General features: G+C 43.3%; 1 protein-coding gene across 1 annotated transcript in view; it reads left to right on the forward strand.

Annotated features, from left to right (window-relative positions):
• map3k5 (mitogen-activated protein kinase kinase kinase 5) overlaps positions 1-17,635 on the forward strand; it is a 180,746-nt gene extending 163,111 nt beyond the window's left edge. Inside the window, exons 24-29 of the mRNA XM_067984803.1 lie at positions 1,403-1,508; positions 2,820-3,072; positions 7,407-7,519; positions 11,360-11,472; positions 12,788-12,864; positions 16,588-17,635. Of these exons, the coding sequence (XP_067840904.1) occupies positions 1,403-1,508; positions 2,820-3,072; positions 7,407-7,519; positions 11,360-11,472; positions 12,788-12,864; positions 16,588-16,660 (735 nt within the window). The 3' untranslated portion in view covers positions 16,661-17,635. The remainder of the gene's footprint in view (positions 1-1,402; positions 1,509-2,819; positions 3,073-7,406; positions 7,520-11,359; positions 11,473-12,787; positions 12,865-16,587) is intronic.
• Positions 17,636-26,636: the final 9,001 nt, after the last annotated feature.

Below are 26,636 nucleotides of genomic sequence, written 5' to 3' on the forward strand. Positions count from 1 at the left end.
CATTGTCCTTTTAAGGGTTTGGCAGCATGAAGTTAGGAATGATATATGAAAAACAGGTGATCTTGTTGAGCCTAATGGCTTTTTCCTTTTTCCAAATGTCATGTTACACAGACATCATTTCAGCACGTTCAAGTTTTTGGGGGGAAGTTGTATTTCCTACTAGCCAGGAGAAACCCCATGAAAGGTGTTACACAGCTTGTTCTTTAGGTACTCAGTTCCACACAACAAGGAAGTTGAACACAAACAAAAGCAAAGCTGTAAGCTTACATCAAGTCAGATAGAGAACTGAGACCATTAGTGAACTTTGTATGTTGAGGTAAAACTGCACTCAAAATCTGTGGAAGGCTATCATTGGCAGCACAGCCTTGTGAGCATGTTTAATCTAACATTTTCATTAATCTGACTTGCCTAGATGTGTGTCAGATTTGTTTTGTCACACATTCTGTATCAAAATAAGAGGGTAACTTGCTCTTGCGTGATAGATTTAAGTGCTTTGATGTGTTCTCAGCTCGGTAAGTATATTTGCAGATGTAATGTTTTACACTTTCATGCCTATTTTGAAGTTAATTGCTTAATTTAAAAAATAAATAAACACAACATCTGTTGTGCTAACCATTAGAACTTTGTCTTCATTCAGATAAGTTTAGATCAACTACAAACCCTCAGGAGGCCTCCATGATTGGAGCTTCACCAATAGATTCCGTACATGATGTATGCTTAACCTTTGCCTACTGTATTGTGACCAGCGTAATTCAATTCTACTTTTTAAATCTGTTCTAAGATCCTTACAGCCTCCATCAGCTTCAGTTTCTTTTGGTGAGAAAAAGGCGAGTCGTAACACAATAAAAGTGGAACTCTTGTCAACCTGCATTTCCTACTCGTGTAGTTTTATGCTAGTTTACACTAATTGTCACAAAGGTGGCAGTGTTCATGTAGATTTTTTAAAAATCAAATGATGAAAAACTTGAATAAAATGAGAAAATGCTGGAAATGCACAAAAGGTTAATCAGCATCTGAAGGAGAATTAATATTACCATTTTGGAGAACCCAGTTCTGGTGAAGTGTTGCATCTAAAATGCAAACCTTTCTTCTTTCGGGCACTGAGTAACTTGCTGTGCGTTTTCTCTTTGTATTTCAGTATTAACAGGGAGCTGTTTTGTATGTTTTTATGACACTGAAAGGAAAACTTCATACTGGTGGTCAACATTGTGGTATAAAAGCACTGTGTACAAGATACACTAAAGGATCTGCATGTTAATCCGACCACCTACATCCAAGCATTTTGATCTTTTTACTGCCCTGCTGCATAGGCTCAATTTTAGTATCATCTTCATTTTCCTGTAGAGATAAAAGAATTAGAGTTAATATTAACAAAAGCTCATTTTTTACTTCTTGACACTAGGTAAATAAAGTCCTGAGAACTCACAATATTAAACCTCACTGGATGTTTGCTTTGGATAACATCATTCGCAAAGCTGTGCAGACTGCTATTACTATTCTTGTACCTGGTGAGTCATTGTTGTTGGAGCAGGTGTCTGGGCTATTTAAGAATTCCATAGTTTCAAGCATCAGTAATTGTGCTCTTCAGAATTAAGCTAACTAGTACTTCCAGTATCACCAGATGTGCAACAAAGAATCTAATAAAATGCTCTTTGGGTGGATGTTTTTTTTTAAAAGATACCTCACTTTGTACGAAATCATATCAGTTAATTAAACAAAAACATTATTTGTATTAATAGTGATTAATGCATTTTTTGTTGATGCTTTTTTTAATAAATTGATTGAGTATATGATAGAAGCATTGGGCAGAACTTACAACTTGGGCGGGGGTGTAAAATGGGCAAGATTGGATCGGCCCCTGATTATACAACCCACCCGATTTCCCAACATTACTCGTTTTACACCCCTGCATAAGTTGAAAGTTCTGACGATTGACTTTTACTGAAGCACAATGGCACAGCATGTTGGACCATCATGGAATGCTCAGACATAGGCTTGTATCTCTGTGGAGAGAAGCTGAGGGGAGGCCACAAGTTTTTCCAAAGGGAAAGTCAACCCAGACTGCAGTTGTGCATTTCACTCTTCCCTGATAGGTGTACCCTATCGGTTCTGGTATCATTTTTTTGCACTTTCTCCAGTGCTTCTATATCCTTTTTGTAATATGGAACAAAGAATTGTACTCTAAGTACATATGCCTGCCTGGCCTACTCCCTTGCGGGGTTGTGGGCCCCTACAGTACACAGGCTGGCGCAGAGGGAAGAACATAAGACCAAGCAATGAACTTCAAATTGATTTTAAAATATTTGATCAATAACAAGTATTTCTAGTTATTTTCACCATGAATTTTTCCTCGAATCTTTTCCCAATTGATCGCCATAACTTCGGCAGAAGATCGTCGGAAACCCCAGATAGACGTGCAAACGGGATTTCTGCCAAAGTTGCAATGGCCAATCGGCAGAACCCCCGAGGAAATTCCTGGCCTTTATTTCTACGCTTAAGTGTTGCAAAAAGTTATCCTTATAATATTTATTATAATTGTCAAGAGATGTCAAGCTGAAAATGTTGATTAATAAGCCAAATATTTTAATATAATACAGTACTTACATAAAGTCCCCCACATATATTTTAATTTGCATAAAGAAGCTATAATTGAATGTACCATTGATTGTCATTGTTCAGGCCAAAAACTCATTTTAGTCTAATTTGAAATTCAAAGGGACTTTTAAAAAAATATCTATAGCCCTTCTGCTGTCAGACAGAACAGTAATGAGTTTATACAGTACTGTATACTGTATTATCTTAATATTGTCTTCATACAGAACTGAGACCACATTTCAGCCTCGCTTCTGGGAGTGATGCTGCAGACCAAGAAGAAGCAGATGATGAGGATGGTGACGATGAAAATCACAATGAGCCATCTCACTCTGAAACTCAACGGCCTACCGCTGTGATGGAGGACCTGATGCCAACCTCAGGTGTTAGCACCCTTAGTTCAACATTGTCTCATGACTCCCAAAATGTACACAGATCCTTGAGTGTGCAATTGGGAAGGCTTAAATTAGAAACCAGCAGGTAAACCTCAGTATCTCATATATTAATAAACTTCGGCAATTTTATTAAGTCTGATCTTACTTGATTTACATGTGTATATATTGAGCTACTTGAGCATCTGAGCCATCATCAAATCCCATTTAGACAAAAAAAGCAATATTTTAAACAGCAAATACTTGGATAGTCACAATCTTGCTACAATTGTTCGATAAAATACTGGAGAGCTTGGATTGTGCAACACGTTTTAAGATGCCTGCAACAACTGGGTGGAATTTACAAGTTGGCAGTCATTGAGTCCTGCAAGGTGCAAGAGGGAGGGATTCAAATTCCTGGGCCATTGGAACCGGTTCTGGGGGAGGTGGGACCTGTACAAATTGGACGGTCTGCATCTGGGCAGGACTGGCACCAATGTCCTAGGGGGAGTGTTTGCTAGTGCTGTTGGGGAGGGTTTAAACTAATGTGGCAGGGGGATGGGAACCGATGCAGGAAGTCAGTGGGAAGTAAAGTGGTGACAGAAACAAAAGGCAGTAAGGGAGAGTGTACAAAACATGACCGGACAGATGGTCTGAGAAAGCAGGTCAAAGACCAAGGGAAGTCTAGATTAAACTGCATTTATTTCAATGCAAGAAGTCTGATGGGCAAGGCAGATGAACTCAGGGCATGGATGGGTACATGGGACTGGGATGTTATAGCTATTACTGAAACATGGCTAAGGGAGGGGCAGGACCGGCAGCTCAATGTTCCAGGGTACAGATGCTATAGGAAAGATAGAGCAGGAGGTAAGAGAGGAGGGGGAGTTGCGTTCTTGATTAGGGAGAACATCACGGCAGTAGTGAGAGGGGATATATCCGAGGGTTCGCCCACTGAGTCTATATGGGTAGAACTGAAAAATAAGAAGGGAGGGATCACTTTGATAGGATTGTACTACAGACCCCCAAATAGTCAACGGGAAATTGAGGAGCAAATATGTAAGGAGATTACAGACAGCTGCAAGAAAAATAAGGTGGTAATAGTAGGGGACTTTAACTTTCCCAACATTGACTGGGACAGCCATAGCATTAGGGGCTTGGATGGAGAGAAATAAGTTGAGTGTATTCAGGAGGAATTTCTCATTCAGTATGTGGATGGCCCGACTAGAGAGGGGGCAAAACTTGACCTCCTCTTGGGAAATAAGGAAGGGCAGGTGACAGAAGTGTTAGTGAGGGATCACTTTGGGACCAGTGATCATAATTCCATTAGTTTTAAGATAGCTATGGAGAATGATAGATCTGGCCCAAAAGTTAAAATTCTAAATTGGGGAAAGGCCAATTTTGATGGTATTAGACAGGAACTTTTAGAAGTTGATTGGGAGAGTCTGTTGGCAGGCAAAGGGACGTCTGGTAAGTGGGAGGCTTTCAAAAGTGTGTTAACCAGGGTTCAGGGTAAGCACATTCCTTATAAAGTGAAGGGCAAGGCTGGTAGAAGTAGGGAACCTTGGATGACTCGGGAGATTGAGGCCCTAGTCAAAAAGAAGAAGGAGGCATATGACATGCATAGACAGCTGGGATCAAGTGGATCCCTTGAAGAGTATAGAGATTGCCGGAGTAGAGTTAAGAGAGAAATCAGGAGGGCAAAAAGGGGACATGAGATTGCTTTGGCAGATAAGGCAAAGGAGAATCCAAAGAGCTTCTACAAATACATAAAGGGCAAAAGAGTAACTAGGGAGAGAGTAGGGCCTCTTAAGGATCAACAAGGTCATCTATGTGCGGAACCACAAGAGATGGGTGAGATCCTGAATGAATATTTCACATCGGTATTTACGGTTGAGAAAGGCATGGATGTTAGGGAACTTGGGGAAATAAATAGTGATGTCTTGAGGAGTGTACATTTTACAGAGAGGGAGGTGCTGGAAGTCTTAACGCGCATCAAGGTAGATAAATCTCCGGGACCTGATGAAATGTATCCCAGGACGTTATGGGAGGTTAGGGAGGAAATTGTGGGTCCCCTAGCAGAGATATTTGAATCATCGACAGCTACAGGTGAGGTGCCTGAAGATTGGAGGGTAGCAAATGTTGTGCCTTTGTTTAAGAAGGGCGGCAGGGAAAAGCCTGGGAACTACAGACCGGTGAGCCTGACATCTGTAGTGGGTAAGTTGTTAGAGGGTATTCTGAGGGACAGGATCTACAGGCATTTGGAGAGGCAGGGACTAATTAGGAACAGTCAGCATGGTTTTGTGAGAGGAAAATCATGTCTCACGAATTTGATTGAGTTTTTTGAAGGGGTAACCAAGAAGATAGATGAGGGCTGTGCAGTGGACGTGGTCTACATGGACTTCAGCAAAGCCTTTGACAAGGTACCGCATGGTAGGTTGTTACATGGGATCCAAGGTGAGGTAGCCAATTGGATACAAAATTGGCTTGACGACAGAAGACAGAGGGTGGTTGTCGAGGGTTGTTTTTCAAACTGGATGCCTGTGTCCAGCGGTGTGCCTCAGGGATCGGTGCTGGGTCTGCTGTTATTTGTTTGATTTGGATGAGAATTTAGGAGGCATGGTTAGTAAGTTTGCAGATGACACCAAGATTGGTGGCATTGTGGACAGTGAAGAAGGTTATCCAGGATTGCAACGGGATCTTGATAAATTGGGCCAGTGGGCCGATGAATGGCAGATGGAGTTTAATTTAGATAAATGTGAGGTGATGCATTTTGGTAGATCGAATCGGGCCAGGATCTACTCCGTTAATGGTAGGGCGTTGGGGAGAGTTATAGAACAAAGAGATCTAGGAGTACAGGTTCATAGCTCCTTGAAAGTGGAGTCACAGGTGGATAGGGTGGTGAAGAAGGCATTCGGCATGCTTGGTTTCATTGGTCAGAACATTGAATGCAGGAGTTGGGATGTCTTGTTGAAGTTGTACAGGGCATTGGTGAGGCCACCATTGGAGTACTGTGTACAGTTCTGGTCACCCTATTATAGAAAGGATATTATTAAATGAGAAAGAGTGCAGAAAAGATTTACTAGGATGCTACCGGGACTTGATGGTTTGACTTATAGGGAGAGGTTAGACAGACTGGGACTTTTTTCCCTGGAGAGTAGGAGGTTTAGGGGTGATCTTATTGAAGTCTATAAAATAATGAGGGGCATAGATAAGGTAGATAGTCAAAATCTTTTCCCAAATGTAGGGGAGTCCATAACGAGGGGGCATAGATTTAAGGTGAGAGGGGAGAGATACAAAAGGGTCCAGAGGGGCAATTTTTTCACTCAAAGGGTGGTGAGTGTCTGGAACGAGCTGCCAGAGGCAGTAGTAGAGGCGGGTACAATTTTGTCTTTTAAAAAGCATTTGGACAGTTACATGGGTAAGATGGGTATCGAGGGATATGGGCCAAGTGCAGGCAATTGGGACTAGCTTAGTGGTATAAACTGGGCGACATGGACATGTTGGGCCGAAGGGTCTGTTTCCATGTTGTAACTTCTATGATTCTATGATCTATGAGGAGATAGCAGATCAGACAATCTGGCATGGAAACCATCTTGCCTGATTCACGGCTGTCCAAATTTTCCAATTATTAATTTGAATTACTGGGAAAATAGGAGGGTTGTGGATCAGTTAAACTGACCTCCACATCCCATTGCCCAATCTTCCCTCCCATTGAGCTGGGAGCAGTAACTCATAAAATATATCTCAATGGATGTGGGTAGATTTAATATTCTGTTTTGTGAAGTGAGTAATCTAAAGACTTGTAACTCTGTAACCTATCTTCTAAATCCCATCTGTATTGGACCTGTTTTTCTCTTGTAATTTAAAAACCTGTTACTAAAGTTACAGCTGGAGACCTTGCACATTGTGAGAATGAACGGGGTCACCGACCTCGAAGCAGAACCTTTCCTGCAAATCTTGCAACAACAATATCTCCATTGTCACTGCTGGTATCATTTTGGGGGAGGGGGGGGTGAGAAATTAATAATGATTGATTATTTAGTTTAAGTTTAGTTCCAGATCAAATGAACTGCTGCAATTGCATAGGTCCTTAAGTTTTACATGAGGCAGGAGTAGCAAACCATGAACGCGACTGCCTGTTGGCAACATTACAATAGCATTTAAATGTCTGTGCTCAATATGTGGTTTCTCCAGAATCTGTCAAGATGGGATGCACTCCCACAGTGGGTGGGAGGTGATGTATCTTCCATTTTTTTATTAAAAGAATAATTTAAGCTCCATTGTTAACCAAAACAAATCTGTACCAGGATAGAACTTGCATTTGGTGCATGTGTACTTTTTTAAACCTTTCAATCTAGCTTGCAAACCAGTGGAAAAGTTTGAGTTAAATATGGAGCTGCATTTTACAAAGCAATGTTAATGGTTTTATATTCATTTATATAGACTTTTAGAAGAGCTTGTTCAGAAGGAAAAGGATTATCAGATTCTTCTTCATCAAGCTATTGGGGAAAAGGACCATGAAATTAAGTTGCTCAGATTGAAGTCACAACCAATAGGTAAATCTTGAGTGAAATGATCCCACACAAAAGCATTGTTTTGACTACACATTTCTTATTTGGCGCAGGTTGTTTAACCTTTTACTCTTTTGATCATTGGTTCCAACCCCTGGCTAAAAAGGGGCGTCTGAAATACGTCCAATCTCAAATTGGAGTAAATGAGGGGCCTAACGTCTGTTTTCGGATTCCTCTCCTGAATTGGAAGGCGCTGAGTAGAGCAGGCCCCAGACCTGCTCTACTCCGAAATCATCAGCGGTTGCTGTGGCTCAGCAGCGCCCACCAACAAAACATCAAGTAAAAGATATTTTTTTAAGTTTGATGTGGAACCAGGGGGAGCAGGAGTGCTCGTGGATGATTGTATTGACATAGAATCATAGAAGTTACAACATGGAAACAGGCCCTTCGGCCCAACATGTCCATGTCGCCCAGTTTATACCACTAAGCTAGTCCCAATTGCCTGCTCTTGGCCCATATCCCTCGATACCCATCTTACCCATGTAACTGTCCAAATGCTTTTTAAAAGACAAAATTGTACCCGCCTCTACTACTGCCTCTGGCAGCTCGTTCCAGACACTCACCACCCTTTGAGTGAAAAAATTGCCCCTCTGGACCCTTTTGTATCTCTCCCCTCTCACCTTAAATCTATGCCCCCTCGTTATAGACTCCCCTACATTTGGGAAAAGATTTTGACTATCTACCTTATCTATGCCCCTCATTATTTTATAGACTTCTATAAGATCACCCCTAAACCTCCTACTCTCCAGGGAAAAAAGTCCCAGTCTGTCTAACCTCTCCCTATAAGTCAAACCATCAAGTCCCGGTAGCATCCTAGTAAATCTTTTCTGCACTCTTTCTAGTTTAATAATATCCTTTCTATAATAGGGTGACCAGAACTGTACACAGTACTCCAAGTGTGGCCTCACCAATGCCCTGTACAACTTCAACAAGACATCCCAACTCCTGCATTCAATGTTCTGACCAATGAAACCAAGCATGCCGAATGCCTTCTTCACCACCCTATCCACCTGTGACTCCACTTTCAAGGAGCTATGAACCTGTACTCCTAGATCTCTTTGTTCTATAACTCTCCCCAACGCCCTACCATTAACGGAGTAGATCCTGGCCCGATTCGATCTACCAAAATGCATCACCTCACATTTATCTAAATTAAACTCCATCTGCCATTCATCGGCCCACTGGCCCAATTTATCAAGATCCCGTTGCAATCCTAGATAACCTTCTTCACTGTCCACAATGTCACCAAACTTGGTGTCATCTGCAAACTTACTAACCATGCCTCCTAAATTCTCATCCAAATCATTAATATAAATAACAAATAACAGCGGACCCAGCACCGGTCCCTGAGGCACACCGCTGGACACAGGCCTCCAGTTTGAAAAACAACCCTCGACAACCACCCTCTGTCTTCTGTCGTCAAGCCAATTTTGTATCCAATTGGCTACCTCACCTTGGATCCCATGAGATTTAACCTTATGTAACAACCTACCATGCGGTACCTTGTCAAAGGCTTTGCTGAAGTCCATGTAGACCACGTCCACTGCACAGCCCTCATCTATCTTCTTGGTTACCCCTTCAAAAAACTCAATCAAATTCGTGAGACATGATTTTCCTCTCACAAAACCATGCTGACTGTTCCTAATTAGTCCCTGCCTCTCCAAATGCCTGTAGATCCTGTCCCTCAGAATACCCTCTAACATCTTACCCACTACAGATGTCAGGCTCACCGGTCTGTCGTTCCCAGGCTTTTCCCTGCCGCCCTTCTTAAACAAAGGCACAACATTTGCTACCCTCCAATCTTCAGGCACCTCACCTGTAGCGGTGGATGATTCAAATATCTCTGCTAGGGGACCCGCAATTTCCTCCCTAACCTCCAATAACGTCCTGGGATACATTTCATCAGGTCCCGGAGATTTATCTACCTTGATGCGCGTTAAGACTTCCAGCACCTCCCTCTCTGTAATATGTACACTCCTCAAGACATCACTATTTATTTCCCCAAGTTCCCTAACATCCATGCCTTTCTCAACCGTAAATGACATCCTGGCAATGACTGAAACTTGGCACTCAGGAGGTGACACCTTGCCTCTTACCAAAGCCTCCCTGCTTGTCAATAATTTCCACTTACTGCCATAGCCCTTATTACCAAGGCCATAAATTTCCACGGAGCTGCTCCTGCTCCACCGCCATAACTTTACCGGAAGTAAGGTGGAAACTCCCATTTGTATGTCTAAACATGACTTTGCCGCAGTGAACTTACGGCAGAGGAGCAGCCGTGAGGAAATTCCCAGCCCAAGTCACACTTTGGTGTCTCCCTCTACTCTTCTGACACTTCCTCCTTTTGAGCACCTCATCTTGTTTTACCCCCTCACCTCCTTTTAAAATCCTCGTTGGTCACACTTCCTAATATCTCTTTCTTTGGTTTGCTTTTCATTATTTCCTTGCACTTCTGTGAAGAACTTTGGGGCGCATCATCTAAGTTGTTCTGCTACAGCTAGAATAGATGAGGTTATAAAACAGGTCATCATGCCAAATAAAGAAATTGTTTGCAATATGCTTTTTATTAAAACTGCGCAAATGGAACAATGGCAGGGCTATGGGGAAAGAGCAGGGGAGTGGGACTAATTGTTAGCGCTTTCAAAAAAGCCAGCACAGGCACGATGGGCCGAATGGCCGCCTCCTGTGCTGTCAAATACTACTACAACCAACCTGTACCGTATCCTCACCTGACATCCACACATTTTCTTACATATGCTCTTTTGGTGTGATAACTCTCTCTTTTGCTGCTATCTGTTTATTTTGTCTGTTTAAATGAATATTATAGTAGCTTATCTTTGTTTCAAACTGAAATTGCAATCTACTATATTTGTAATGTCACAGATTCAAATTTTAGATCATTAAAGATGTACCCTGGGGAACCAGCTGTCCTCCTGGTGCACTCCTGCAAAGTGCAGTGGGAATGCAGCAGAACAAATTAGGCCTTCCCTGCTTGTTACCATGGGGCCATGTTTGGGGTGGAACCACTGCCCCCCTCTAATATGGACAGTGGGGTAAGAGTATGAGTGGCCTGGAAGGTGTGGGCAGGGAACTGTCAGGCTGGGAGTTTCCTTATCACCAGCTTGGCGGAACAATGACGAGCCAGAAGGCTGAGTTAAGAACAGATGTGCAGGCCCGCCAGCTAACAGAAGTGGGGCCCAACTGGAGATCCAAGCTTGGTTTGTGGCCTTGGTCTCCGAGGATATTATAAAAGTAAAGTTGTTTTTTTTTTAGCTTCCTTATAAAGGGGAATGATAGGCACACTGGCAGCTTCTTTTGGGGGAAGAGCCCCAGGACCTGGCACCCTTCACCAGAACGTTTAGGCTCTTCTGGTAATGGGCACTCGATACACACCAGAGGTCATTGGTTGGATCCCAGGTTCTATGTCGGGATGAACTGGCCGCAAATTTTCAGAGCCTAATTACCATATTCCTTAGAATAGCAGAAGATGGTGAATACGTTCAGTTTTTTACAAAGTTAAATTAAAAATCTGAATACTCTTTACTTGGCAATGTGGTTAAACACATCAGTAAGCAACTGTACAGAGGGAATTCAGTGTTCACAAAATTTAAGGTATATGGCATTGCATCTTTAACACTGTAATATTTTGTGTGTGTGTGTGTGTGTGTGTGTGTGTTGCACCTTTTTCAAAATTTGTGTTTCTGGATCCAGCTAAAGTTAGCATTCGTTTCACTGAAGTAAGTTGTGGCCCTCTGATGATGTGCTTCTGTTGACTCCATTCGAGTATCCATTAAGTTCCTGTTTATTTTCAACTTTCTTTGATAGACCTGCCTGTTCTGTCTGTGTGTCACTACGATTCTTCTCCAGTAAATACTGGAGACCCTGATCTTATTGACTGGTTGAGAGAACATGGAGCTGATGAAGATACAATAGATAGGGTAAGAAAGAATGTATTAGTGTACATGTCATCTTCAGGCCACTGGTTTAATGATACACTCCATTCATCTGTACGTTCAACGGGGGGGATTTTAAACTTTTGGCGATAGTGTAGAAGGGGCGATATCAGATTGGCTGCTCATTACACACCTCTGTTGATTTTCCTTTCCATTGACTTCAATGGCTGCTACATCGGGTGCAGAATAGGCCTCAGGCCTCCCTAGCGATGATATGGCGCATCAGCACCTTAAGTCCACAGTGTTTTGACCACCAGTCACTGCATCATCAGCTCCATTTTGTTTGCTTGTAAGTACATACATTGAGATGCTGAATTGCTAAAACAGTCCTACACATGCAACACTGCACACAGGAATTACTGGTGCTGGGGAAGTGGTAGAGTTGCCAACCCTCCAGGATTGTCCTGGAGTCTCCAGGAATTGAAGATTATTCTCCAGGACACTGCTGCGAGCAACTCCGGAGAAAAATCATGGGGGCATAAAATAAAATTGTGTATTTTTCATTTTCTTGGAACACTTTTATTTATTAGTTATAAAAATATTGGAGATGGGGTAAAAAGCTGTTTCACGAACAGTCAAGATTAATCCAGTTGAGTAACAAAGAGTTACCCTTCCAAATTGGCATGAGAAGGCAGTGGGCCTGGAGGATGGACCAATGGCGGGTGTGTGGAGGCGGGACAGTTTGAGGCGGGACGTCATGTGATAAAACCTCCAGGAATACACCCAAACAGAGTTGGCAACCCTAGGAATTAGTTGTGGAAGAGTAAGATTGGATACTATCAGATTTGTCATAGGAAGGTGCTGAGTATAGATTATTACCCTTTAGTAATGTTTGGAGTAGGTGTGTTGCTGTTTTTAATCCAGAAATCACAATGGCTCTAAGTGAACATTACTAAATGAAAGCATGCATACCAAAGAGACGCTGTGGATAGTTGATATCGATGCTGTGCTTTAATAGTTCCATGCTAATATTTACAACTTTCTTCATCTTTCAAATATGATTCCTCTACTTCAAACAAAGATTGTGTAACATGTTTGTATCAGTATTTTATTGCTGGATCAAAATAGTAATTGCCTGAAATCTAGCACACGAGTACCAAAAGCCTCCCACTGTAGAATGTGAAGATGTGGCCAGTATGAGCTCATAAGTGATTCAGCATAAATGCAAATTTGTTATTTTTAATTGTAGTTTATAATCGCATCCCAAATATAAAATTTCTGTAATTTGGCTGTCTGGTATGTGACAAGATAATTATCTTATTGTGACCATAAAGATTTTATTTCTTACCCCATCATTCAGTTTGTGGCAGATGACTATAATCTGACTGACGTTCTCAATTACATGACAAGAGATGATCTGAAGTGCTTGAGGTTAAGGTAATTTATTTGTTTAATCTATACTCCTGTAATGCTGTTCGTGGGTAGTGTGAGACAAGGGGTGGGGAACGGAGGAGTTGGGAAGGTAAGGGAGCAGACGCTGTTGCATTTGCAACTTCCTCGGTAGTTCATAATTTTCATTTAATCTGAACTGTTTTGATTTCCTACATCGGGAAAATTATAAACATCATTCTAATCCTCCTGTAACAGTTTATTCACCACCATTTTTCCATTACTATTGACACCTTATGAATAGATTTCTGTAATTAATTTTTGTATTGGCAGACAGTTTCTTTTTAGTATTCTGATCCTCACACAGGTTCTTCTTTTACAGTTTGAGCAAAAGGTAGGTGCACTTAAAAAGTTATTGTGTTTCATCACTGAGGTGAACAGTCAAACTCGTCAATAATGAGCAGTGGCTCCCATGGCTGGAAGTCGTGCCTGTGCAGAAAGTGGGAATCATCAAGAATGTCTGTACATTGTGACCAAAGAAGCTAGGAAAACATCACAATCACACACGGGCAGAGACGAGGAAAACGGAAAACATTGCATAGTGCATGCACGGAGGCCTGGAAAACATCATGGGGGAGAAATTCAACTCATGGCCGCCTGTTTTTCTGCCATTAAATTGGCGTTAGACCTCTGAACTTTGCTTTGTGATCTGTTGTGCTGGACATCATATTGGCTGAAGGGCGACTTTTTAGTTGTCCAGGGCGCCCGCCTGAAACAGCCGTTAAACTCCTTAAATATGCACATTGAGGTTCTACGCCATTTGTAGGACTCTGAATGCAAAATTCAGGTATAAATGGGTGGAGTGTGCTCCGTGCACACTCGATCTAGTTGTACCAGGTATTGAGTGGCCTAACCAGCAACCCTTAAAGAGATCGCTGGAGATCGCTCATAAAAAGGCTCAGGAAATTTTCAGCATTGTTTGTCGGGCCCAGGAGAATTAGTGATAAGTAGAATGAATTTCAATAGACTAGTAAAATATCAAGTTTAAGTGTGACCCTCAAGCATGATAAAGAGGCACAACAGGGAATTGTTTATGGAAGTCTGTGCTTTACACATTACTTGTGAGTCAGACATTACCCTCTTTCATGTTGTATAATGTATAATATATTTATCAGGGACACTGCTTTATGGTGATTGAATGCAATGAAAATTTCATTGCATTCATAGTTTTATTTTCAGATTCATGTGATGATATCCACATTTGCATAGAAAATTGGTTTGGTTTCTTTATTATTATAATATTTTCTAATATACTGTTAGTTTAGCCAGGTAATGTTTTATTTCTTATCTTTTTTAAAAATCTAAGAACCAGAGGAAATCGTAGGAAGGATGTTCTTAGTTGTGGGAGACATGTGGAAGTATTACAGGGAGGGAGTAGATGTTTTAATCGTGCTCGGAGTATATTTTACGGGTGTAGAGCAGTGGGAGGGGTGTGGTGCGATGTCTGAGGAATAGTAGAATATTGGAGTGTGCGATTATTGAAGGGTTAGACTAGGAGACATGATGTGGAGATGCCGGTGATGGACTGGGGTGGACAAATGTAAGGAATCTTACAACACCAGGTTATAGTCCAACAATTTTATTTTAAAATCACAAGGTTCCCTTTCACTCATTCACCTGACTAAGGGGATAGTCTCCGAAAGCTTGTGATTTTAAAATAAAATTGTTGGACTATAACCTGGTGTTGTAAGATTCCTTACATTAGACTAGGAGACTGATGGATTCCAGGATTTAGGAGTAGTGGTGTAATGAGAGAAGGTGCTCTGGTGTGGCACGTGTGGGAAAATGATCTTGGGAGATGCTGTGCCTGTAGCACAGCATCTCCCACAGACCCATAAGCCTGCAGACAATTTCTAGAATAGAGACAGCGCTTCCCATAGTAGTGAAGATTAGCACAGCATTAAGCTTTTATCTGCCAGCTAGCTGAATGTCAAAAATCACATGGCATTATTCAAGGAAAAGCAGTGAGTTCTCTTGTGTCCTGGCCAATATTCCTCCCTCATCTAACACCACCAAAAAAAAACATTAACTTGTCATTTTTCTCCTTGCATTTTGTGGAAGGTTAATAGTGCAGAATGGCTGCCAGATTTGCCTACACAACAACACTCACTGCCCTCTTTAAAAAAAAAAATTAACTGTGAAGTGCTTTGAGAGCTTAAACAAAGTGATGAGGCACTGTATAGATAAATGTATTCCTTTCCGTATTGTTGGGCCCTGTTCTCTTTCCTTTCAAAACAACTGTCATCACTTCCTTGTTAAAAAGTCCACCCTCTATTTCCTCAACCTACCACCCTACATCTAACCTGCCCTTTCTGTCACAGGTCCTCAAATACACTGGGCATGATTTTAACTTGGAACCGGGAACCCAGCCTGTCCCTAGATATTCACGTGGGGAACCCGGAAGCCAAATGAGTGTATCGCGATCTGCGATCGCAGCTCAATTGAAGGTAAGTATTTGTGCTTCCGGGTTTCCCATGCGCCAGGCAGCCAGATTGACAGTCTGGCTGCTTGTCAGAAGGGAAAGGAGCAGCGAATCAGAGAGGGGAGCGGGAGGGAGGGTCCAGCCAGCATTGGAGTCGGTGTGGGGGGGGTCCAGCATTGGGATCGGCCGATCGTGGGGTCATGTCGTGCCAGGTGAGCTTGTCGGGCCTGGATGAAGCACTCCTGCTCCTCCGGGCCCACAAGCAGTGTAATAAAGGCACTCACCTCATGGATCTGGCCTTTCCCACCTGCTTTCATCTTACGTGAATTGGAAGCAATGGGAAACCCAAACACTAAGGTTAAATTCATTTTACTTTTATAATACATGAAAACTTAAGTACTTCAGCTATTTCAGTGAGGTTACATTGCCCCTTTAAGTATCGTCCCGTCAGCTTTAAGTGGGGGCGGGACTTCCGGGTGTCTATTGTGCGCATAGGCTTGGGTCATACCTGGAAGTAGGCACTTTGGAGCCAGGATGTGGTCCTGCTTCAAAAAGCTATTATTTTCGCCTCCCACCTGCCCCCAACACACCTGTTCTTGGGTGTTAAAATTACCTCCATTATAGCCATCCAATTACAGGTACATCTCTCTCTCCATTTCCCTTTTGAATCCCTCTAGACTAGATTCCCGACCTGCCAACAGCATATGGAATGTCTTGCTCAATGTCACCAACAATATCCGATGCCTGTCACTGTTTCTCCTTGACTCTGCTACCATTGATCCTACTGACCATTCCATTCTCTTCAATCCACCTCTGTAGTACTGCTATTTTTGTAGTTCCACTCCTCTCTGTTCCAACAGTGTCATTATATTTCCACCAGCAGCTTCTCTTTCAATGCTGGCACAGTTACTTCTGATATAACCCAGAGTTCCATCTTTGGTCCCCTATCCTTGACACCATCCAACTCCATCTTGCTGGCACTTGATTCAGAACTATTACTGCAATTTAATAATTGCTAAATGCAATCTACAGAACTTTATGCAAAGTATTCTTAAGTTTTTAAAAATTCTGAATCATTAAGTATCGGGGAAGGGGGACTGGATTGCAATCTAAAGGACTTCTTGTCAGGGCTGTGCTGTTCATCTAGAAAATTCTGAAGCTGCAATAGTTGATTTGGACTATCTCTTGATCCTTAGTTACTTCTCCACAATATACCACGGTTGCATGATTTTGGATGGCAATAATTTTCTGATTGACCTGTGATTATTGTGTTTTTTTTCTCCCCCCAGGGGTGGAATGCTTTGCAAGTTGTGGAAAGCAATCACGGAGAACAGAGAAAAAGTGAATTTCCTTCCCCACTAGGTCATATGTCAAATGTATTGGGACACATAGTAACATCTCTCAATGAGATAATAGCACTTTAAATTAAAATAAATTTGACAATGTAAACATGTGGGTTGTTAATGAGTGTGCTGCAAAAAGCACTGTGTACCTGAAATGCTGACACAATGTACATGTGCTGTGAATAGCTCAGCCCACAACTGTGCAATTTGGAAAACTGTTTCCTCATGTAAAATGACGATATTTAAGCAAGAGAATGATGAAGCTTTTAAATTGAGTCTTAAGGGGTAATTTTCCAACTTCTCATTCCCAGTGGGGAGCCCTGCTCACTGTGAGCATACATTAGATGTTTGGGTGCATGCTGTTTATGATTTACCAGCCAACGGGAAAATGATGTGTAGTGCACGGCCAATCTTCTGATGTACACTCCCAGTGGGTGAGGCTCCCTGCTGAGAGCACAAAACCAGAAAATTGCCTCTTTTACAGTAGTCACATTTAGGTTTCTATTTTGACTTCTTCTACTAACAACTAGGGGAAACCAATTGTGCACTAAATCCTGTTTTTATACCAGAAATCTTTTTGTGTTCATATTGGATGGCGTTTCACTGAACTACTGTTAATGTATGTTGCACACAACTGCACATATTATAACTTTTTTTTACAATATCTGGAAATGTAACCTATTGTTTTAGATGCCTTAAAATATTTCTGCAGTTGAACAATCTAATTTGCAATACTAAATTTGGTAATGCTTATTTTATTAAATGTACAAACGTTATATCTAATTGTCCCAGTTTTTGTAACGTAAATGAAATGGCTTTGTATTGTATAAATACAGTTAGTCCTGTTTACTTTGTGATGGATGTTGTAATATGCTTTAAATCTTAGTGCTACAGTTTACTGTGCATTGCTGAACTTTGTGCACAAATGGCTTGTTCTAAAGCTAAAAAACCATGATAACCACTTTTAGAAATAAATCAAAGAAAATGACAATCATTTGGGTTTCATTTCTTTGTAAATTATTTAAGCACAACATACTTTCAATTATACTCCACATAAATAGGTGTGGTAGGATGTGCATCTGAGAAATTCATCCAGTTTCTATCTACGGAAGCCTTACTTGGGCTATACTTTTATTATTGAGTCCTCCCTCCTTTTCTTCCCTTCTTTTTAATCTACTTACTCCTTTGAATAATGGTGGCATGGTAGACTGCCACTGTGAAGGTATCATGGTTGCTTCCAGGGTAATGTATGATTTGTTTCTTGTGGTCTGAGATCAACAGCTCACCACCACCTTCTCAAGGGGAATTAGGGATGGGCAATAAATGCTGGCCTTGCCAGAGATGCCCACAACCCATGAACGAATAACAAAAACTGCACATTAATGGAATGGAAGCTTTTCCTATTCATGTAAGCCATTGAGGCCCAGATGGCAACACATGTTTTGGATTGCTGGATCTGTCCTCAGATTGTCCCACTTAATACAGTGTTAGTATCATACTATATGATGGAGGGCAAGTCTTTGTCTTCACAAGGACTGTGTGGTGATAATTCCTACCAATGCTATTGTGGACTGATGTGTCTGTGACAGATAGTTGGTGAGAAGCAGGTTAGTTCCTCATGTTGGTTCCCTCACCACCTGATGCAGGCCTAGTTTGTCAGTTATGTACTTTAGGACTCGGCGAGTTCGGTCAGTGGGTACTACCGTACCCGTCTTGGAACATAGGAACAGGAGTAGGCCGTTCAGCCCCTCGTGCCTGCTCTGCCATTTGGTAAGATCATTGCTGATCTGTGATCTAACTCCATAAACCTGCCTTTGGCCCATATCCCTTAATACCTTTGGTGCATAATGAAGTCCTGCACATACGGCAGGATTTTAACTGTGGAAAAACGTGTTTGTTGGGAGCGGGGAGGCATTGAAAATTGCAACAATTTCAGATGCGCCTCCAACCCATCCATTTCCAGTTTTCACTGGGACGTGACGAGGGACGGGCAACCAACCCGCTCCCAGGAGGCGGGTTGGTCTCTAAAACCTTTCAAGGAGGCTGCGGGCCTCCATTTTTTCAGGTTTTGCAATTGCAACCCCTGGGGGCAGGGATTCCCGTACCTTCTTCACGCCACGTGAGAGGAGGCTAGAAGGCCCGAAACTGCGGGTAAGTGCTTTTATAGCACAGGTTGTGGGCCCAGAGGAGCAGGAGTGTATCCCCCAGGCCCAACAAGCCTACCTGCAGCGATCCCCACCTCTCCCCTCCACAATTTCCGCACCCCCCCCACAACGATTGCTGACCCCCCCCACCAGCGATCGCGGACCACCCCAAACTATCGCGAATCACTGCGTTTACCCCCGATCCCAGCCCCCCACCACTTGGTGACTTCTTCCCCACCCCCATGCCCATTGGTGCCCCCATGCCTGCGAGTGCCCACCCTCCCGCATCCATATAATCTAAGATTTATCTGAAGACTTACCTTTTCACGTCCTCTTCCTTGCTCTGCTCCTGTCCGACTGAGGCCGGCCTGTCAATCAGGTTGGCCTGTCGGACTGCAAACCGACAAAAGAAAATAAAAGATGTCCTTACGTCAAAATCATAAGGACATCCGGGAAACCCGTGGTGTTCAACATGGTTGAGTAATGATTTGTCAGTTGAAGGTAGCAGTTGGTGGTGATCAGCCAAGAGGCTTTATGAGGTCTGTGAACAATATTGAGGACTTCCAAAGATATTCCCACTTGTATGTATGCATACCACTGTGCCCTAACATCTGGTGGCTCTATCTTGTCAGTGGGACAGGACATACCCAGGGATGGCAATGGAGGAGTCTGGGCTGTTGGCTAATAGAAGTAATTCTGTGAGTATGACGAGATCAGACTGTTGCTTGATTAGTCTGTGGGACAACTCTCCTAACTTGGACACCAGTTCCCTGAAATGAATAAGGATGACTCTGCAGCGCCAACTGGGCTAATTGCCTTAGTCTTGTACTGATGATGCCTGGGTCGTTGGCGAGAGGTCTGTCCAATTTGCTGCTTCTTATTGAACTTCGTATTGATTGTTTTACAGCTGGGCGGCTTCCTAAGACACTTCAATGGGTATTAAGAGTCACACGGAGCCCAGTGCGGTAAGGGTGGTGGGCTCCTGTCCCTGAAGGACATTAGTGGGAAGAAAAAAGTGCAGTAAAACAGTTTTGTATTGCAATAAAGTGTCAAACACCAGCAGGCAGTAGTGCAACAAAGAGAATGTAGAAAATGATATCCAAAATGCAGACTGACCCTCCTGTTCGACGCCCCCCTCCCCAACTTCAGTAAGAACTTTGGATATAATTGTTAATGGTTAAGCACACCTTTAAAAACAAATTCTCAATAGTCAAAGCAGCAAATCCCAGCAACACCTATTTTAAATGGGCAAGCAGTGCTAACAGAGCGACCAGGTTAAACAACTTAGTGACTCATGTGCAGGAACATTTTCATGTGATTGGCTAAAATTAGGAGCTGTAATCAGGCTCTCAACTTACTGCAAGGCTTCAAAAAAAAGACTGAAAAATTTCTAGTCACAGAATTCGCCACCTCATAAATCAGGCAGTCTGGCTTGCTCGTCCATACAGTGATGACCGCTCGCAAAATGTGTGGGTACTCTCACAGAGGGCAGCATAATATGTGTTTACTCTATATTGGTACATTTATAGTATGTTGTATATTTTCTTTTTGTCTCCATACATATTGCATATGTGTGCTAATTGTATCTTAATTTTTAGTTGCAATTACTTATGGGGTAATTTTAACCTAACCTGCCTGGCAGGAAATTGGTGGGATCTAATTGGCCACACGTTTTACACCCCGCCCAATTTTACTTTCCATTGAAGTTAGGGGAGGGTTTTTAAGAGAGTCTTAGAGGAAGAGGGAGGTGGGGAGGCAGAGTTTTAGAGAGGGAATTCCAGAACATGGAGAGTAGGTGACTGAAGTCACAGCCGCCAATGACCGGATGAAGGTAGACGAGGCCAGAGTCAGATTAACAGAGAGTATTGGGGGGGTGGTTCTAAGTCTGGAGGAAGTTACAAAGCTAGGGAAAGGGGAGGCCATGAAGGGATTTAAACACAAGGCAGAGAATTTTAAATTGGACACATTGGGGGATTGGGAGCCAATACAGTTTAGTGAGGAACAGGAGTGATGAGCAAGTGAGACTAGGTGCAGGATAGGATACGGGCAGCAGAGATTTGGATGAGCTGAATTTTATGGAGGGTGGAGGATGGGAAGCTGGCCAAGAGAGTATTAGAATAGCCGAGTCTGGAGGTGACAAAGGCATGGATGAGATTCCGAGCAGAAGTTAGGCTGAAATAGGCATGGAAGCGGATGATGTTACGGTGCTGTAAGAGGCAGTGTTTGTGATAAGAACATAAGAACATCAGAAATAGGAGCAGGAGTAGGCCAATCAGCCCCTCGAGCCTGCTCCGCCATTCAATAAGATCATGGCTGATCTGGTCCTAACCTCAAATCTAAAATCATGTCCAATTTCCTGCCCGCTCCCCGTAACCCCTAATTCCCTTTACTTCCAGAAAACTGTCTATTTCTGTTTTAAATTTATTTAATGATGTAGCTTCCACAGCTTCCTGGGGCAGCAAATTCCACAGACCTACCACCCTCTGAGTGAAGAAGTTTCTCCTCATCTCAGTTTTGAAAGAACAGCCCCTTATTCTAAGATTATGCCCCCTCATTCTAGTTTCACCCATCCTTGGGAACATCCTTACCGCATCCACCCAATCAAGCCCCTTCACAATCTTATATGTTTCAATAAGATCGCCTCTCATTCTTCTGAACTCCAATGAGTAGAGTCCCAATCTACTCAACCTCTCCTCATATGTCCGCCCCCTCATCCCCGGGATTAACCGAGTGAACCTTCTTTGTACTGCCTCGAGAGCAAGTATGTCTTTTCTTAAGTATGGACACCAAAACTGTATGCAGTATTCCAGGTGCGGTCTCACTAATACCTTATATAACTGCAGCAATACCTCCCTGTTTTTATATTCTATCCCCCTAGCAATAAAAGCCAACATTCCATTGGCCTTCTTGATCACCTGCTGCACCTGCATACTAACCTTTTGATTTTCTTGCACTAGGACCCTCAGATCCCTTTGTACTGCAGTACTTTCCAATTTCTCGCCATTGAGATAATAACTTGCTCTCCGATTTTTCCTGCCAAAGTACATAACCTCACATTTTCCAATATTGTATTGCATCTGCCAAATCTCCGCCCACTCACCTAGCCTGTCTATATCCCCTTGTAGGTTTTTTATGTCCTCCTCACTCTCTACTTTCCCTCCCATCTTTGTATCATCTGCAAACTTTGATATGTTACACTCGGTCCCCTCCTCCAAATCGTTAATATAGATTGTAAAGAGTTGGGGACCCAGCACCGACCCCTGCGGAACACCACTGGCTACTGGTTGCCAGTCCGAGAATGTACCATTTATCCCAACTCTCTGCTTCCTGTTAGATAACCAATCCTCCACCCATGCCAGGATATTACCCCCAATCCAGTGATTCTTTATCTTGAGCAATAATCTTTTATGTGGCACCTTGTCGAATGCCTTCTGGAAGTCTAAATACACTACGTCCACTGGTTCCCCTTTATCCACCCTGTACATTATATCCTCAAAGAACTCAAGCAAATTTGTCAGACATGACTTCCCCTTCGTAAAGCCATGCTGACTTTGTCCTATTAAATTATGTTTATCCAAATGTTCCGCTACTGTCTCCTTAATAATAGACTCCAAAATTTTACCCACGACAGATGTTAGGCTAACTGGTCTATAATTTCCAGCCTTCTGCCTACTACCCTTTTTAAATAAGGGTGTTACATTAGCAGTTTTCCAATCTGCCGGGACCTTTGCTGAGTCCAGAGAATTTTGGAAAATTATTACCAAAGCATCCACAATCCCTACTGCCACTTCCCTCAAGACCCTGGGATGTGAACCATCAGGTCCAGGGGATTTATCCGCCTTGAGTCCCATTAATTTACTGAGTACCAATTCCTTGGTGATTTTAATCGTATTTAGCTCCTCCCCCCCCTAGAGCCCCCCGTTTGTCCACTGTTGGGATATTCTTAGTGTCCTCTACCGTAAAGACTGAAACAAAATATTTGTTCAGCATTTTTGCCATCTCCATATTTCCCACCATTAATTTCCCGGTCTCATCCTCTAAGGGACCTATGTTTGCCTTAGCCACCCTTTTTCTTTTTATATAACTGGAGAAGATATGGAGTTGATATTCGACCCCAAGCTGAACTAAGATGGCAAGGTTGCAAGCAGTTTGGCTTGGCTTACGACAGAACCTGGAGAGGGAGTTAGAATTAGTGGCAAGGATACGGAGTTTGTGACGGGGGCCGAAGATGGCGGCTTTCATTTTCCCAGCGTTTAACTGGAGAAAATTACAGCGCATCCAAGATTGGAGCCCCGATTTTAATTCCAGTGCGGGGTCTGGAGCGGGCATGAAGTGCCCACGATAGTGCCAGCATGAGGCTTGTGCCATTTTAACTCCAGGGCCTCATTACCTTGTTGCAGCATGGAATCCCAGCCGATCCCGGTGGGAATGATGAGGAGGCTGGTGAGCAGGAGGCTTCTGCCAGGGACCCATGGGGCCTGAAGGAGCACTCCTACTCCTCCTGGCCCACAAGGAAACATGAAAGCAATCAAAAATTTTTACTTAACTGAGCCTCTTCTGGCCACAATCCTGTCTGCCATCGGGTTTCACTGGTGCCACGTCACGCTCGGGATGATGTCATCAGAGTGCGGCTTTTACATGTTTATGAGGCTCCTGCCTGCCTGTGGTGGGCGTCTCTTCCGTGTAAAAATCAGCATGGTTAAAATGGCAGTGGGCACTAATGCGTTGGGAACCCAGTGGGAAGTGCCCTACTGCCATTTTGACCACCGCTAGCCCTGTTCCTGCCAGGCAGGCTGGGTTAAAATCGGGCCTTGGATGTCAAATAAGAAGTCTGACAAAACAGGCAATGGAGTAATCAGGAGAGGTTGTGGAGAGGTAGAGCTGGGTGTCATCGGTGTACATGTGGAAGCTGGCCCCACGTCTGCAGATGATGTTACTGGGGACTTCGGAGGTAACAGATTGGAGCTGGATTGATCAGTTTTCGTGTGGAGATGGATTTCCTGATATCAATCCTAAATTTACCATTTATTAGTTTGAACTATGCCCCTTTGTTCTACTCTCATAATTTAATTTAAAGTAATATTTTGGATTTGCTTTTTTCGCTACCTTATCTATCTTGTATACCTCTAAAAACACTCCTTTCCAGGCTGAAAAGCCCATGTCGCTGCAGCATCTCCTCCTAAGTTAGACCTTTGACAGTGGGGAACAACCTTATGGCTCTTTTCTACCACTGCCTCCAGTGCTTGAATGTCAGCTGTATGCTTTGCCGAGCAGAACTAGATGCAGTACTCAAGATGTGGTCTGTCCAGAGCACTATACAGTTTGATCATAACTTTTTCTGACTTACATTCAACTGTTTTGGCTGTGTATTTCAACATTCTATTAGCCTAATTGATTGGTATTCTGCAATTGTTTGACATGTTCAGTCTGGAGCCTACAAAGACTCCAAGGTCTCTTTCCACTTCATCTTAGCTATTTCAACACCGTTGATGGAGTATGTGTGTTGCTTATCTTTCCATCCTATGGGCAGCAGTTTCCATTTATCTGCCCACGTACTTATTTTGCTGAGCTCACTCTGTAATTTTTGAACTGCGTTCTCCGATTCACTGCACCTCCCAGTTTCTGAATCTAGGATGGGCCACAAGCAAACAGTTAATGGAGAAAGGAAAAAGAAAATAGTGCAATTCAATCTAAGATTAGTCGTTTTCTAACATCTATTTGGAATGTGACTCAATGATACTGGTTAGCAGTATCCTGTATAAAGTTAATGTTATACTCTTTCTTACCTGTAGATGATGTGAATGCACTAAAGAAAGTTGAGATGAAAGTACTAAACATAACCAGGACTGCAAAAGAACAGATATTACAATTTTACAAATTCTGAATGAACAAACTGATGTGAACAGTGTCCAATTTACAGACTGTGAAATAACGGACTGCTTTATGAAGTAGAACTTTAAAGTCAATGGCCTGCAAATTCAATCATGCCCATTCCAGCACGTGCCTGTTAACGTTGTCTTAGGCAGCACGTAATAATTGTGCTGTCTGCTGATTATCATCACTCAGGCGTGTGATAGCTACCCGGGCTATTCATCAGCTGCAAGCCTGTCTGAGGGATGGATATTGATGTCTCCGACACCACTTGAGGGCAGCCAGCACCGCTTAAAGGAGAGCTGCGTTTTGGCTGCAGACAACAAGGAAATACTTGGAAGGAGAGAAATGGCTGCTAGACCTGCAGATCTTGCCCCCAGGTTCTCGGATGCTGCCTTGCAGGCCCTGGTCCAGGCAGTAGATAAAGGAGGGACATCTTCTTCCCCCCCAACACCCCCCCCCACCCCCCCCCAGGAGGCAGGAAGCCCTCCAGGCATCAAACGTCGCCAATGGAAAGAGATGGCAGAGCAAGTGAATGCCGGGAGCTTAGTTCCCAGGACATGGCTGCAATGCTGGAAAAAGTTCAATGACTTCCAACAGAGTTGTCAGGGTAACAATACTGCTCTCTTACTCTCTGCTCACACCTGCATCATCTCAACCTCACTACTCACATTACTCCCCTCCCCAGATTCCCTTCACTTCTTACAATCACTGCATCAGACTTCACTACACCTCCTTCTGCTCATATTCACCACTATTGCAACCCTCACTTCCCCACAACTCACATCTGACACACTGCATACCAACGATTCTACCACGACAGGCACATTCTCTGAACACCTCAAGACTGTCACTAACACACTCCCTTCATGCAGGAAAAGGTCGTGTACAACCCCAGAGAGGAGGCTGCCAACAGAGGAGGCCGAACCTGCCTGCACATCCTTTCCTCCTTCGATGAAAGCTGCTGGCTATCACGGGCAGAGGCAGAGTCATGGTCGTGGCAAATGGCAACGCTGGAGGAAATGTCGCACAGGATTTCTTCACACCTTATCCTCTTTTTCCCTTCTTGCCTCTATCTCGCCCTACATACTCTGCATGACAAACAGCAGTTGCATTTACCAGCCACTTCTCTCTCTCTGCTGTCCCTTGTCCGTCTCTTTCATTTCAGGTACTGAAGATGTGGAGATACCTCAGCCATTGGAGAAAGAGGAGGTCAGCCTTCCTGATGATGCAACGTCACTCAATCTCATCCTCGCAAGCACTAGTCCACCGAAGAAGTCGGATGGTCATATACCAGGAAATGCAAGGTGCACTGGGCAGCCTACCAGTGATCCTGTGCACAATGACCCAGAGTGTCACCTCACTCCTGCACTCTGCTCTCGAGCAGAACGGTAGGAGTGCTGAAGCGAAGCCCCAGGGAAGTGGCATTGGCTCCATGGGAGAGGCACCTGCTGTTGTCTCTCATGATGACATTATGCCAGCTATTCGCCACACAGCCAGCTGTGCCAGACTGCTCCAGCCCACGCCAAGATGCTACAATCTGTATCTGAGTCTTCAAGGTCCAGAGCTGCTTAAGGTCACCCTCCATGGCCATCTGAAGTGTCCACAATGGAAGCTCAGCAGCCCTTCCACCTCCCAAACTCTAACTGCTGGGGAAACACTTTAGTGAAAAGGAGCACACAAGACAAGGGCTTGCACAAGGGTGATTCATAATTATTTCTGTGAATTGTTAGAGATGGAATTGAGTTGTTTGATAAATTTGTTTTTTGTTCTTGAATTTGGTGTTGGTGTTTATATTTGTAATGAAGTGAGGGCAAAACCCATAACGCTGGACTGAAGGAAAGCAATCAGATATTGGTAATAAGGATGGCGGTGATAAGGATTGTGGGACTGTTGGTTTATTGGGGATGGGAGGATGATTCATGTAAAGCGCTCTTGGATGAGTTGCTCTCTAAGAGCTCTGGCAGCTAGGGCCGCTGG

The sequence above is a fragment of the Heptranchias perlo genome, chromosome 5, assembly GCF_035084215.1.
Source record: "Heptranchias perlo isolate sHepPer1 chromosome 5, sHepPer1.hap1, whole genome shotgun sequence".
In the NCBI taxonomy this organism is placed as follows: domain Eukaryota; kingdom Metazoa; phylum Chordata; class Chondrichthyes; order Hexanchiformes; family Hexanchidae; genus Heptranchias; species Heptranchias perlo.